Source organism: Amborella trichopoda, chromosome 1, assembly GCF_054954075.1.
Source record: "Amborella trichopoda isolate Santa Cruz 75 chromosome 1, AtrichopodaSantaCruz75HAP2 v2.0, whole genome shotgun sequence".
Classification (NCBI taxonomy): domain Eukaryota; kingdom Viridiplantae; phylum Streptophyta; class Magnoliopsida; order Amborellales; family Amborellaceae; genus Amborella; species Amborella trichopoda.
Window position 1 is genome coordinate 40,206,457 of NC_142336.1, and position 14,952 is coordinate 40,221,408.

The following is a 14,952-nucleotide window of genomic DNA, read 5'->3' on the forward strand; positions in this document are numbered from 1 at the left end:
TAGATGACAAATATTACCTAAGTACCCCTGAAATTTGTAGGGGCATTTTGATCTTCTATTTTTACAAAAAATATATATTTTTTTATTTTTTCTAAGTTCACCTTGATTTTATGATGGGATCTCAAATTTCATCCAAAAATGTTATGCAAAAAAAAAAAAAAAAAAAAGAAAAAAAGAAAAGGGTGGTGTAACATTGTAGTATGAAAAAAAGAAGTGGGACCCCAAAATTTCATCCAAAAAATGCTTTATAAAAAAAAAGCAATAAAAAAAAACAGTGGTGTAACATTGTAGTATGAACGTGTTGTTGTGTCCCACATAGAAACATTTCGCTTATAACCCCACTCTCAAAGAGCCCTAAACAGGCAAAATGGTCTCCTTAATGACCGGACGGCCACCCCATGTAATGTCAAGTGTAGAACCCCCAACTCGCATTTAACGGGTCAGAGAGGCCCCTCTCCCGACAAACCCGAGGGCACCATTCCTCGATTTGCGAGGCCCAAGGTATTGAGAAAGAGAGGTGGTGGGGTGGGCGCGAGTGGCGTGTGACCGGGTCTCTCGGGGCAGCAAGGCCCTGGCCACCACCTCACTTGCGTGCTCGAGGCGAGGCGAGCCCAGACAATGCTGAAACAGCCGCAGGACGACGAGGAAGACGACGACAACAGAGAGGAGGAGAAGGAGAAAGACGAAGACGACAAGGTTGCGGTGGTGGCTTCTTCGTGGGAATCGAAGGTGCGAAGATCCCAACAGCAAAAGCTCGAGCAAGAGCAAGCAATTGGAGGGATCCTTTGTATGTTGGGCGGCGGAAACATCGATCATGAGGAATGTGAGAGTGGTGCTCCTCCTCCTCCTCCTCCACTTGCGTGGGCCGAGAAGGTGCTTGCGAACGGGGACTTCTACACGGGGCTGTGGTCGGAGGGCCTGCCCCACGGGTCCGGCAAGTACCTCTGGACGGATGGGTGCATGTACGAAGGCGACTGGTGTCGCGGGAGGACCACCGGCAAAGGCAAGTTCTCGTGGCCGTCGGGGGCCACGTACGAGGGGGAGTTCAAGAACGGCTTCATGGATGGGGACGGCACATACACAGGGGCGAGTGGGGACACTTACCATGGGCGGTGGTCCATGAATCTGAAGCACGGCCATGGCTTCAAGAGCTATGCCAATGGCGACTACCACGAGGGCTCCTGGCGGCACGGCGTTCAGGAAGGGAAGGGCAGATATGTGTGGCGGAACGGGAACGAGTATGTCGGGGAGTGGAAGGGAGGGGTAATGCACGGCAGAGGATACTTGCTCTGGGCAAATGGGAATCGATTCGATGGAGAATGGGAGGAAGGGGAACCCAAAGGCCATGGCGTGTTCACATGGGCGGATGGGAGCTGCTATGTGGGGACGTGGAGTCGTGACCCGAGGGAGCAGAGCGGGACGTATTACCCATCCCGCGGATCGGCTGGGGGCGGCGGGGGTTGGGATCAGCAGGATACCATTCTGACGGAGATGATGGATTGTAAGGTTTCGCCTGGGGAGACGGTGTCGATATTGCCGTCCCAGAAGATGATGAGCTGGACGGGGGCCGAGGCCGAATTCATGCATAAGCAGGCAGTGTGGCGGTCTTCGAGGGTGGCCGACAGCAGCGGCAAACCGCCAGTTACAGGGATGGGGAGGAGGAGGGGGTCAGTGGATGGGATAAGGAGAGAGAAGGGATTCGATAGGTTTTGTATATGGGAGACTGAGGGGGATATTACGTGTGAGGTAGTTGACAGGAGCAGTGGCAGTGGTGGTGGTGGTGGCGGAAATGATGATTTAGCAATGCTGAATAATGGTAATTATAATAACAACAATAATGTTAGCCATCCGAGTAGTAGGCAGTCGAGGATGGTGGCGCCTCTGGTTAAGGAGGCGAAGAGGCAGGGGGAGACGATTAAGAAAGGACATAAAAATTACGAGCTCATGCTTAATTTGCAGCTGGGGATCACGTGAGTGTGCCTTCACTGTCTTGTTTTCCATGCCTTCCACTCATCAGATAATCCTCTGTATCTATGACTTTATTTAGAAAGTTATTGGTCTCTCTCTCATGGTTCTCAAACCATCAGATTGTTTCCACCTCTGACTGTATTCATGAGGTTATTGGACTATTAATATAATTTTTGTGTGTGTGATCATGTTTGCTAATCCGATATTGACCTGACAGATTTTATTTTATTTTTCATAAAATTGTTATTCTTCTTTGATAATTAGATATTTTTGTCTGAACATTCTCACCTGTCAACTTTCCTCTGTAGCTCGAGCTGATTTTGGGGGAGTGCCACTTGCCACTTAAACCATTTTTCAATATTCAAGGGTGGGATATAAAAACTTGTCTTCTGCTAGAATTTGTACTAATGTTTCGGGTGGGAGTGGTTAAAAACATGACCACTAATATCGATCCCCTGATTCTACCCTCTTCATTTTCTGTATTTTATGTGTTTCAAGAATTTGGTTTTCTTCCTTGGATAATAGTTAAAATGCTCTTTGATTTTTAAGATTTTAACAGATTATACTTCTTTGCTCGGTATGACTTTATACTGTTAGTTCTTTGGTTTCTGAATGCGTCTTCTGCTTTTCTTCATAGGATCTGAAGAGGGAATATTTCCAATTTGCTTTGTTGGGTAAGATTTTGGTAATTGGGATAGAATTTACAAGAAAACTCCTCAATTTCTGAAAATTTAAAACTTGTTTCATCACTGTTTAGATGGTAGGCTTTAGTTTTAGATAGGGATAGAATTGAGAAGAATACCTCTCATATTCTGAAAATTAAAGACAGCTTCATTTTTTCCTCTATGTATAAGATTTTGTTTCAGCTTGGAACTGGATATGAATGTAAATCTCTCAACTTATGAAAATAAAAAGATCTGCCTCCTTGTTTTGTTGATTGTAAACCTTTGGGTTAGACTGGGGCAGCACTGTGACAAAAGGAAAACTCTTATGATTTCCGACTTCTGAGAGCTTTCATGTTACTTCCTTGTTTTGTTGGGTGCAATCTTCAGATCAGAATTGTTTATGGCTTTATCACTTTGTGCCATAACCTGTCTTCTTTGTGTTTATAACCATTCAAGTGGAACTTGAAAGAGATTTTGTCTCAATGGCTGCTCTTCTTCATCCTTGATGGACTAGTGCATAAAGGAGATGAAATATGCAAGAATTTTTTATCTTACAGTGGGTTCACATTGCACTTGCTAAAAATCTAGGCTCGAAGAATCAAATCTGGTCGGGAATGGGATACAGCACTAGGGCTTTCTGAATGCATAGCAGATAAAGAATCAAATGAAAGTACAGAACTAGTGTAGTGTGTGTGTGTGTTTAAAATTGTAATCACAGGAAATTATTCTTACCTCTCTCTGTCATGCTCTTGGTCATAAAGATTTCACAAGTTGGAAGGTTATTTACCCAGATAGTGACCTAATTATTTCGATCTTATCCCGGAACGAATAAACAATGGAGTAGTTAATGATTTTGGCCTCTAGAAGTTGTTTGGACCTCTTTTGAGTACACTGGTGCATTGCACGAGAAATGTAGAATGGACATTGAGGAACATGCTTGGTTCTTCTCTTTGGGCTGTTTTGACTTTAGTTGTTGTGAACCACAAAATCCTTTGCCACCATTTTCATTTCAGTAAGGAAAGGAGCTAACATTCTAGGTTTCTCTATGTTCATGACCAGGTGTGATCTAAAACATTTGCCCCATATGGTTTTTAAGGTTGCGATTTCTTGTTCTAATTGATCATGTGAAAAGCATTGGACATATGGTTCTTTTCATGTACTTTATGAAATGTTTACTTTATCATTGTGATTCTTTGAGATTTGTTAATGGAAACGCAACGAGTGAGATTTTACATGGTCGATAGATTCTTTTTTTTTCCTGATTGCTGACTGCAGTTACTTCTTTTCTACTACTGTTGTAAAAGTGCAATTTAGCTATTCAATCTAAGCTATGGTCTCTGAATATAAGTTCATAGTTTAAACTAAACAATGTTTGATGCCTCATTGCAGGCATTCAGTTGGCAAACCTGCTCCAGCCCAATCACGTGATCTTCGTGCATCTGACTTTGACCCTAAAGAAAGAATATGGACACGGTTCCCTCCTGAAGGATCAAAGCATACTCCGCCCCACCAGTCTATTGAGTTTAGATGGAAGGACTATTGCCCATTAGTATTCAGGTTTGGCCTTTGAGTTCTTCCAAAAGCATAAAATTAGATGTCATTGTTGCGAACCACATTTATACCACGATCCAAATGTAAAATGGTATATGATACTTCAAGATATATCCACCTTCTCTGTTCTCCCTGATGGATGGGTGTTGATTAACCTTGGGGACCCTGCTGCATATTTAATCTATAAACATTCATCAGTGAACAAGGAATGGTCGATGCAATCTTGGTGTACCGTATGTTGCAATCTAGGAAACTCTGTCATTGGGTATCAATCGAAACTATGAAGGTCTGAATACCTATATGAATGCTTCTGCTTTGCATGTAGGTATCTTCGAAGGCTGTTCAAAATTGATGCCGCCGACTATATGTTATCCTTATGCGGGAATGATGCCCTTCGAGAGCTGTCTTCTCCTGGGAAAAGTGGAAGCTTTTTCTACTTGACACATGATGACCGTTACATGATCAAGACAATGAAAAAATCGGAAGTAAAAGTGAGCCATCTGACTTACTGTAACAATTGGTTCTTTTCCTTTTCTGATAAGTTTGAAATTACTCGTTATTGTGCTAATCGATTCGATGTTCTGAAATTCTGATTCTATGCGGTGTTCCTCCTTTTGGTTCAGGTTCTTCTTAGAATGCTCCCGAGCTATTATAATCATGTACGTGCCTATGAGAATACCCTGGTTACCAAGTTCTTTGGCCTTCACTGTGTCAAAGCAGCGGGGGGTCAAAAGGTACTAGAAAGAAACTAAGGTTCATGAACTCTCTCCACAAATAGAAAGTTTGTAATTTTAGTAGTTAAACTTTAAAGATTTTGACAAAACTTGTATCTTTTATTGTTATTGCCTATGAGAAAATACAATAAGTTTTGTTATGCCTTGATTAGGTCCGATTCATAATTATGGGCAACCTTTTCTGTTCGGAATACCATATACACCGGCGTTTTGATCTCAAAGGTTCTTCTCATGGTCGTATAACTGATAAGCCTGAAGCAGAGATTGATGAGACCACCACTCTGAAAGACCTTGACCTCAACTTCGTATTCAGATTGCAAAAGTCCTGGTTTCAAGAACTTCGCAGGTGAATTGCTGCTTCCTAATCCCAGATGCTGATTCTAGGATTTCTGTCAACCTATAAACAATGGGAAAGTTCAAAGTATCATAGGAAAATTGAATAAATGTGAAAGTATTTTGTTAATTTCTTCAATGGCTTCACTTTTTATTCAATTGGTTTCCAGTTTCTTTCATGAAATTCTGATGGTGGTGGAGTTGTGGATTGGTGGCCTAATTTTCTTTCATTCACGGAACCTTATTATAACAGGCAAGTAGATCGGGATTGTGAGTTTCTAGAAACTGAGAGAATTATGGATTACAGTCTGTTGGTTGGTCTTCATTTCTTAGACAGCAATGGAAGACTATCCGGACAAAGAACTTCTTCATGTGAGTTTTCGGTTTAAACATTGTTCATTTCTTCATAAGTCAAATAAGAACTACTTCTCACTTGTTGAATCTGTGTATTTGCTCATTCTGCCTCCTGACGCAAAACACATGTTTTGACAGTAGGGGATCTCGATCTATTGATGGAAGCAACAGTTTATCGGCTTTCAAGGCCAGAAACAAGAGAAATGGATCAGTTTCTTCTTGACCCCAATAAGTACATCCCAAATTGCATAATCTATTCTCTCATTGCATAGCAATCTAGAAATGGATTTAATGTGTTTTAACTGATTAATACAATCTAAAAATTAAAAGCGGAGGAAGGAATCCTAAAATGGATTTGGTTTGATTTGTGTGGATTTTAGGAGGTCATCGACGAGGCTTGGTATTAACTTGCCGGCACGGGTGGAGCACACTGTTAGGAGAAGCGACTGTGACCAGCTGATTGGCGAACCAACAGGAGAGCTATGTGATGTGATCATTTTCTTTGGCATCATAGACATACTCCAAGACTATGATATCAGTAAGAAGCTGGAACATGCATATAAATCAATCCAGTATGACCCCACCTCCATATCAGCAGTTGACCCTAGGCAATATTCCAGGCGTTTCAGGGATTTCATATATCGGGTCTTTGTCGAAGATACATGACCCAACTGGCCAGAGCAGTTATGTTTACTTGGGCTCATTTTTTCCCTCTTATGAATCTTTGGCCAAGAATTAATGGGATTTTGTTTTGAAGGAATTTCATTCAGGGCCTGGATCCAGCTAGTGCTCAGCAGCCACTTCACCAAGTTACATTACGAGGAATATTTCGGGATTAAAAGTGGCTGTGTTCATGCTGGCATGGGCTTTCGGGCATGGTTCAAGAGCCTCTGTAAAGGCCATATAGTGCCCGTTGGCTTCTCACTAGAAAAGCTCTGGTTGGGTGGCCTGCTTGAATTGTAAATGTATTTCTTGTTTACCAGAGGGTAAATATGTATCCAAAATTATTCTTTCTTTTTCTCCTTTTCTTTGATTATTATATGCACCCCATTTTTTTTCTCAGAAGAAGCTCCATAGTCTCTGGGGATTTTGTTACCTACTGGAATAAGGATGTACAGTGGAATCGGTTTTACCTGAAATGAATGAATCATCAACTCACTCTTACCTTCTCATTGCATGGATCTCTCTCTCTCACTTATGGTATTCTATTCCCTTAACATATGCATTCATAGGAATGGACTGTAACATCATCTAAAGCTTATCCTCTCCTTGTATATACAATCCTTTTTCTCTCTTGTTTATTCTTTTGCCCTAGTTACTTTTACTTTGTTGATGTAACATGTTTTTTATGCATGAGGAGCATGTTTACGTAGGTGACTTGGAGTAGGGGCAGCAGATTCTCTATGAGCATCCCCCTAAATCTCTCCTGTCAGATATGCTCCAGATTGGGCCATGAAAGCAAGGGAAACAAGTGGAATAAGAGGCAGGGATGGGTTCAGATGGGAGACTTTAGTAAAGGAAGGGAAAACATCATGGGGTGCCGCCAGTGGATGGTGCTAACGTTTGTCAGTCCCTTCAAACTGTGTTGTTGCCAAGCATGGAAGTTTCCTCACTTCACTATTTCTAAGTTATTGTTCAAGAATTAAATATTTAATTGAAAAGAGAAACAAAAAAGCTATGTATATTAGTAAAACATAGACAATTTGAACCAGAAACAACAGGTCTGCCGAGATGACTTCCACTTTTGCCCTAAGCAAACAAGAATGATCTTAAGATGCCCTTGGAGTGATATTAAGATACCAGGCCACCTTGTCAGTGGGTTCTTGTCCCTATGATTCATTCCCAATTGTGGAGGTAACTTATAAAAATTTTGTACCCTGTAAATTGCTTCATCAGTAACGTTTGAATTTATGGTGATGTTTAGTTGGCCAATGTATATTTCATTACATTATAGAGAATGAACCATCTAGATGTGCTGAATTGCCGATCCACGCTCATCTGCAAAGAAGGTAATTTGATTGAGGCCTTGAAGATGAGATGCCGTGTTTTGGATAATAGAATTTCAAGGGACATTGGTACACAGGATGGACTTATTCATGAACTTCGAATCAAGCAAGATGTCACTGAAGCTTTGTGCTGATGAAATGGCATCGTACTAGACTGGATTTGTCGAATGTAGTACTTTGGTCCATTGGTCCTGCATATGGATGGAAATATTTGGCTCTTACAAGGTATGTTGGATTAGTGCTTATTGGTTACTCCACATACTGATTTTAAGTTCCTCTGTTAAGGGGCACTATAGAGTGGATTCTAAGATTTGACAATGATCTTACAAAGTAAATAAGAGGGGAAGAAAGTAGTTGTGGCCTACAAGTTAATAGTGCAACATTTGAGAATGCTATGCTCAATGCTTCAGGGTACAATTTTCATAGCAGCCATCTAGACACCTCTGTGGAGGGAGAAATCGCAGGGCTGTGTATTGTTATTTATGAAAGTTTATGTAAGATAGGATATAATGATATCAGATCCAGAGTTTTCTTGGATTTTAGGTCAAATCTATTCTCAAGAGGCCTTGAGATGGAATCTTGACGGCCTTTTCCGGTCTAGATATGCTTAATAACGAGGCACCTGCCAGACTTTCACGTGGTTCGGTGATGAGTTAAAGCAGTCTCGAGTGCGTTCCTAACTCAGTGGTGTTGCTATAGCTAATTTGCATTTTTTTGAAGGAGAAAGAAACAATCAATCTTTTGTCAGCTCACTTACTTGCGGTCTCGAGTGAGTTCCTAACTCACAGTGGTGTTCCTAACTCACAGTGGTGTTAGGAACAATCAATCCTTTAAAGCAGTCTCGAGTGAGTTCCTAACTCACAGTGGTGTTGCTACAACTAATTTGCATTTTCTTCAAGGAGAAAGAAACAATCAATCCTTTTTCAGCTCACTTTAGTTGCAGATTTAATGACCTTTTCTCAAGTGCAGGAGATGGAGAGTATAAGGATCATACATTTTTGTGCCACTTTCATATGTTCATCCCCTAGAATTTTCCCTTTCTTCTTCTTGATTTTGTTTATATTTTGTCCTTTCAGTTTGGCAATACATTGTTCTATAAAATAATCATTCTCTGTTCAGAAAATAAAGCAACTATACTATATGTTGTAAGGTAGTGTTATTTTCCACCACATCTATGTCCACTAATGTGAATGCAGGCGAATATGAGATCCTAGAAGCTCCATTTTTATTGGTGTGAGCACCATGATTGCTTTCTCTGATGCAGCAGACAGTATGGAAGGAAAAGACGATAACAAAGATGTGCATTGATTAGAAAGGGTAAACTTACGAGCCAAGCTTCAATGAATAGCCATTGATAAGGACCAAGATCTATAATCTTTAGGAACTCGAAAACACTTCTTACATATTTTGATAACTATGTGTTTTAGGGACCAAGATTTATAATGTTTAGGAACTCAAAAACACTTCTTAGATATTTCGACAACTATATGTTTAGGAACCAAACACTAACCTAGATCTTATTTGGACTGTCTATTCTAACCATAAATCTAAACCTTAAACGAAAGAAAGAAACCCTGAAAAGAAATGACAATTTGATACTTGACTCAAAGACAAATAACTCTTGACAAAGAGACATCACTACCCTTGAAACTGGCACTCAAAGATATGGATTTGAGACCTTTAGTGGAATTTTTTGGGCAAATCCGGCTAGCAAAATCTGCTAGAGCTCTTACAGACATTCGAAACAAGTCATTGGCAGGAATTGGATAAATATACAAAAAGTTATGTCTTCTAGAATATGTAGTACCAGAACTGCCCATAACAGAGCCTTGAATAGAAGGCAAGCCCTAGTCGAAGTACTACCACACTGTTTGGATGCATTAATATGCATGGTTTCAAGAATAGGCTTGTTTCATGGAACTAGTGGGTTGTCACATCGTTTGGCTAACAAGTGACAAATCGCATATAACGCTACTCTGACCCTAGAAGAAGGCTTGAACTTGTAAATTTGGCCTCAGCTGCCAATTTTAGTCTAATCACCAGAATTGACAACCATTCTTTCTCCAAAACTTTCGGCGACAATATTATTCCCTGAAAATAAGCCTCTCCAAAGGAGCTTCTTGTTTTGATTCTGCATCATTATCAATGTTGTAGTGAATGCTATCAGAGCTTGACCCATGTTGTCTTGTTAGCTGCTTCAATAATCGACGGCCAGAGTCCAGAATATGATTTCAAATAGGTTGTACATAGACTTTATTGTGTCTCTAGAGGAACTTGAGATAATTCAAGTGCATGGACACATCCACATGAGTCACCCAAACAAAGACATGCAACTTCATTTTGGGCCAGTGATTCCAGAAGGATATAGTTGTTGTCGATTATATAGTTCGTGGAGAATGCGACAAGAGTGTAGAGAATAACAGCTTGATTTTCTTTGTTTGGGTGACTAACATGGATATATCTGTGCGCTCGAATTATCTCAAGCTCCTCTAGAGGACTTGTATAGAGGGTGTTAAGACTTTAAGGCTCACTTCAAGCATCAAGCTTAGGGACTTTGGATTCTATGCACCTTTAACCTATTTGATGACCTTCCTTGGTTTATTCATGGACTTTACTGGAGACTCTGAAGAACTAAATGGTTGGGAGACTCTTGCTACTACTATATGTGAGGATCCCTTTGTACTGTGTGAAAGTTGGTAGTCCCTGAATTCTATCTACTTTGTAATATTGTGAAATAACAAGGTCATATTTTATGGTTCCCAAAAAGTTTTGCACTGCCTGCTCCTGTCAGTCCCAAATGTTGCAGTCATTTGTATCATTTTAAGTAACTTGTATTATTCTCCTTTTCTCTAGCAGCAATTGATTCGTAATCCATGTTTTAGAACTCAGGCTTCACTTGGGACTCAGCCCAGTACTCAATCAAGACTATGTAGTGTTTCATTTTTCATTTTTTTTCTACAAATTGGAATGCCCTGAAATTTGGAGCATGTGTACATCTTAGTGAAGTGCACCTAAAAAACATATAAATAATAATAATTCGTGAAACTAAATTAACCAAAATAACCTCTAAAATTTTCGGGGGTATTTTGGTCAACATTTTCATGTAAAATATTTTTTTGATATTTTTCGTAGATTCGCCTAATTTTTTATGAACACACGTTCCAAATTTTAAGTAATTCCGATTTGTAGAAAAAAAAAAAAAATGAAATACTACATGACAATCGTGATCATGTGATGAACTTTGAAAGGAGATAAGGGTAATCGAAATCATTGTTCATTTTTTCCTATAAGTGTTTTGTAGTCTCTTCCATATATATATATATATATATACCTTTGGTACAAGGCAAGTGGCTGAACATAATTGAATTGGCAGGTCAAGAGTTAGTTCTTGAGGTTTAAACAATGATAAGAGAGGGAACAATGCTTGGTTTACTTTTGCAAATGTGAATAACTTGCTACTAAGAAATGATGGAAATTTGTAATGTAGCTTGGTTTTGAATCATCTAAGCATTTTTTTCCCAAGAAGTCTTGTAGAAAGTTCCATGCCCTCAGGGTCCGCCACATTATCAGACAATATCTTTCGATGTGAATCATAAATTCCATTTTGTATATGTCTCTAGTATTGATTTCTTCTATATAATCAAACCTCAATTAATTGGTGTCCCTCTTGGGGGATCACAAGTTGACTCGTTCGTGTTAGTTACCAAATTATTTATTGTTTTGGGCTTTTGAAATATCAAGATCTGGTTATCTTTATCAAGATCTGGTTATCTTTTGGGTAAATTAATTAAGATATCAATTCTTTATTTTAGAGAAATTAAAAAAAAAATTCCGTTTTATCAGTATATTTTATATTTTATGCTCAAGTCTCTATGCGTATGGTACATTTAAGTTTAGTTTCCCATTTATACATCAGATTGAGCTCAAAACTGGGGAGTTGATACATATCACAATCTCACATTTTGTAACAAAAAGTACCAAAAAATATTTTACAATAAATAAAATAATCAAAATACCCCTAAACTTTGAAATTTGTACGGGTGTTTTTATTTTTATTTAACTTAATTACATTTTTTAAAATATTTTGCAAATTTATTATGGCGAGATGCATGGATGGACAAAATTTTAGTTTAACAAATATATAGAAAAATTATAAAATTACATTATAATATTCAGTATAAAAAAGTGGGACTTAAGTGTAAAATGTAAAATATATAGAATGACATTTAAATATTGAAAATAAAGGGATTTTTCTATTATTTTTTCTTATTTTTATATTTATACTTTAATAATGTTCTTGGTAACTTTTATCAAGTCGCTAAACCCATGTTTGAGTGAGTAGAGTCCAAGGTTCACTCTCGGTAGCATCGATATTTCTGGGATTCTTTTAAGACATGGTTTTGGTAAGATCGCCACTTGGTCAAAGTCGATTTTCTTTGATAACTTTATAATACTCTTTGATATGGTTATGCCGAGAGAGCTTAGGTCTAGACTAGAGAAAGGGAGAGCGATCATTTACTTTTGATACAGGGAGGTCACAATCATTAGACAGTTCGATTTGATATTGGATGGTTAAAAACATGTAATTGTTTAGGCACAAAGTCCAAATCAAAATTTTTCATATCTAATGGCTAAAAATAATTGTGACCTTTACAAAACATAAATAGTCTCACAATATACAATCTTACTATTTTTGTTAAAAATCTATGTGGTATTTGGGGGCACAAGTTGGGATGCCCTCAACTTGTGAGAAATCCAAGATATAATCATGTTAACACGAGTTTTAAATGCAACTTTCAAATATCTTCTAAAATCACAATTACATCTTTTGTTTTTCAATTGCAGATAAATCACGAAACTTGATTCGAAATCGATTCCATAAAACTCGTTGTAGATTTCAATATATTAATCTTTGAAGGACATGGTTTGGTGAGTCAGCCTACCGTGCGGTTCCTTGTCTATCTAACATCCATCTCTAAGATGGATGCAAAAAAATGCTCCATCCACTAAAATTTAAAATGGATGGTAAAGAAAGGAGTTCAAAAGATAGCTTTTATAATTTTGAAAAAAAAAAGAATTCAAATGTAGATTATTGTCATGGTTGGGATTATTGAACTCTAAAATTTAGATCGAAATACACCTCTGAAAAAAAATTTATTGGGAGACTACACAAGAATAGTGTGAGTTAGCCTACTCACCAAATAATCTCTTGCGGCGAGCATTTAAAGTTATAAAAATGGGGTTATGAAAATAGGCTTCAAAGTTGCAGTGTCACCCTCACCATGACACATGGCAGCAATGCCACCTGAGGAAACATGAGTTGCCACATGTGATGAGGAAGAAGACAACCGGCTCGGGAAAGGGGCTGGGGTCGTGGTAGTAGCATCCCACGCCTTAGTCATTATGTTGTAGTTTTCATTTCCACCACTAACACTACTTCACTAACACATTCAAAAAGCTAACTCTTAATCTATTTGAAAAAACGAATAGGGTATTACTTCCCCATGGCATTGCTCAAAAGAAAAAAATAAAAAAAAGAAAAGAAGAAGAAGACATGGCTACAATTTTTGGCGAGCCCATGAATCACGATGAACCTTGATGGTCCTTGGCGAACTATTTTGTTGCTACTTCTCACAACAAACTTAGAACATCTCCCCATATTTTAGAAGGGATAGTATATAATGAGACTGTTTACTTTTGGTACAAGATGGTCACAATTAATCTTGACCATAGGATGTGAAATTGGGTGGCTGTATTCATTTCATTGACCAAGCTCAACGTTCAAAAGAAATTTTTTCAAACTTTGTTACACACCCAAGCTATAAGATTTCACATTGGATGGTTGTAAGTAATTGTGACCTCCCTATACCAAAGATAAATTGTCTCCTTGTATACAAACCCATTTTAGAAAGTGACCCAAGACGTCTACTGGGTCACGGCATCTTTGTGCCCAATAGGGCCGACAATTATTTTTTGGATGCAGTCTAGATCTAACCAGATGCATATTCGAATTTAAAAAGTATACATTGAATTTGGATTCGGATCTATATCCGATTGGATCCAGAATATTCGAATATGGATCCGAATTTGAAACTATATAGAAAATTATATCCGAATATGGATCGAGATCAATTCTAATTTTGTATATCATACAATAAAAATATAATTACAGAAGTTAAAATAATTATATATATATATATATATATATATATATATATATATATATATATATTATAAATCAATAAATATATAAATTATAATATGTATGTTTGTATAAAATAATATATATTTAAAAAATGGGTCGGATCCAGATTAGATCCACCTATTTTCGAATCCAACCCGAATTAGTATTTGGATCTAGATTTGAATTTTAAAACAAAATCTTGGACCCTTACTTGGATCCAGATAGGATTCAAATTTGGGGTTCCAAATCCGAATCGAAATCGTCCGATCCGAATTGGGAATCGTCCTGACCGTTTTGGATCCTGTAATATATCAGATCCAGTTGTGTCCCCCCTTTAAATCAGCTAGTACAAACTAGTATGTTCTGGTTCTCTAACAAACCGACCATTCTGTCAGAGAAGCAGTTTAATTAATTTTTAATGATTTTAATTTTTGTATTTACTATATTTGTTTAACAGGCGATTTCATGCAACGGTTGCATAATAGTATAATGCAACAACACTTCTAGAAAATATGTTTGTGGTATTTGTATGACCCAAATTTTTTCACACACTCTTTTCATCTCAATAATCAATCCCCTCCAAAAAAAAAAATTCAATTTGAACCCTAGATATGGTCAAAATAAGTCCCTTCTAACAACGAATCTAGACCATTCATTTGGTGAATTTCAAGATCTTAGCCTTCATAAACTCAAAATCATTTTTTTCGCTTTTTAACATTGTTCATCTAATGATAATAAAGCCATCAAAACAAATTGAAAAAAAAAAAAATTTCCTTCTAAGGCCTAGATCTAAGCATTTTATCAAAATGGATGACCTATGGTAATTGGGCTTAAAAATACTTTCTAAGTTTCGTTTTCAAATTTTTCTTTTTTGTGATTATTCATTAGAATGAAAATTGTGTATATTTCAAATTTTGGATTAAATAAATAGCCTTAACATAATTTTTGAATATTATTACATTATACTATGATACAACCGTTACATGAAAACACTACCCTTTTTAGAATTTTTATTTGAAACCGGATGAGTTAACCGGTTAAACTGTTAAAAGTTTCCATTTCACTTTTCAAACCCATTTATTTTATTTTATTTTTATTGGTAACCCATAGCACAACTTTCGCAAACTCTCTTTAATGCTTGTCCAGTGGCCCACACT

The 14,952-nt window shown here is 37.8% G+C and overlaps 1 protein-coding gene across 3 annotated transcripts; it reads left to right on the top strand.

Annotated features, from left to right (window-relative positions):
- Positions 1-249: 249 nt before the first annotated feature.
- Positions 250-6,777, top strand: LOC18437515 (phosphatidylinositol 4-phosphate 5-kinase 6). Of its 3 annotated transcripts, none has more exons than XR_016054509.1 (8): positions 250-1,970; positions 4,023-4,190; positions 4,510-4,675; positions 4,808-4,937; positions 5,071-5,264; positions 5,505-5,623; positions 5,744-5,837; positions 5,986-6,777. XR_016054509.1 is itself a non-coding variant. In XM_020669211.2 (8 exons), exons 1-8 carry the CDS (start codon positions 619-621, stop codon positions 6,269-6,271), a joined length of 2,490 nt encoding a protein of 829 aa, XP_020524870.1. In that variant the 5' UTR covers positions 250-618; the 3' UTR covers positions 6,272-6,777. The 3 variants fall into 3 exon arrangements, 1 of the variants encoding a protein (XP_020524870.1); XR_016054505.1 differs by having other exon boundaries at positions 4,808-4,918; positions 5,422-5,623; XM_020669211.2 differs by having other exon boundaries at positions 4,808-4,918.
- Positions 6,778-14,952: the final 8,175 nt, after the last annotated feature.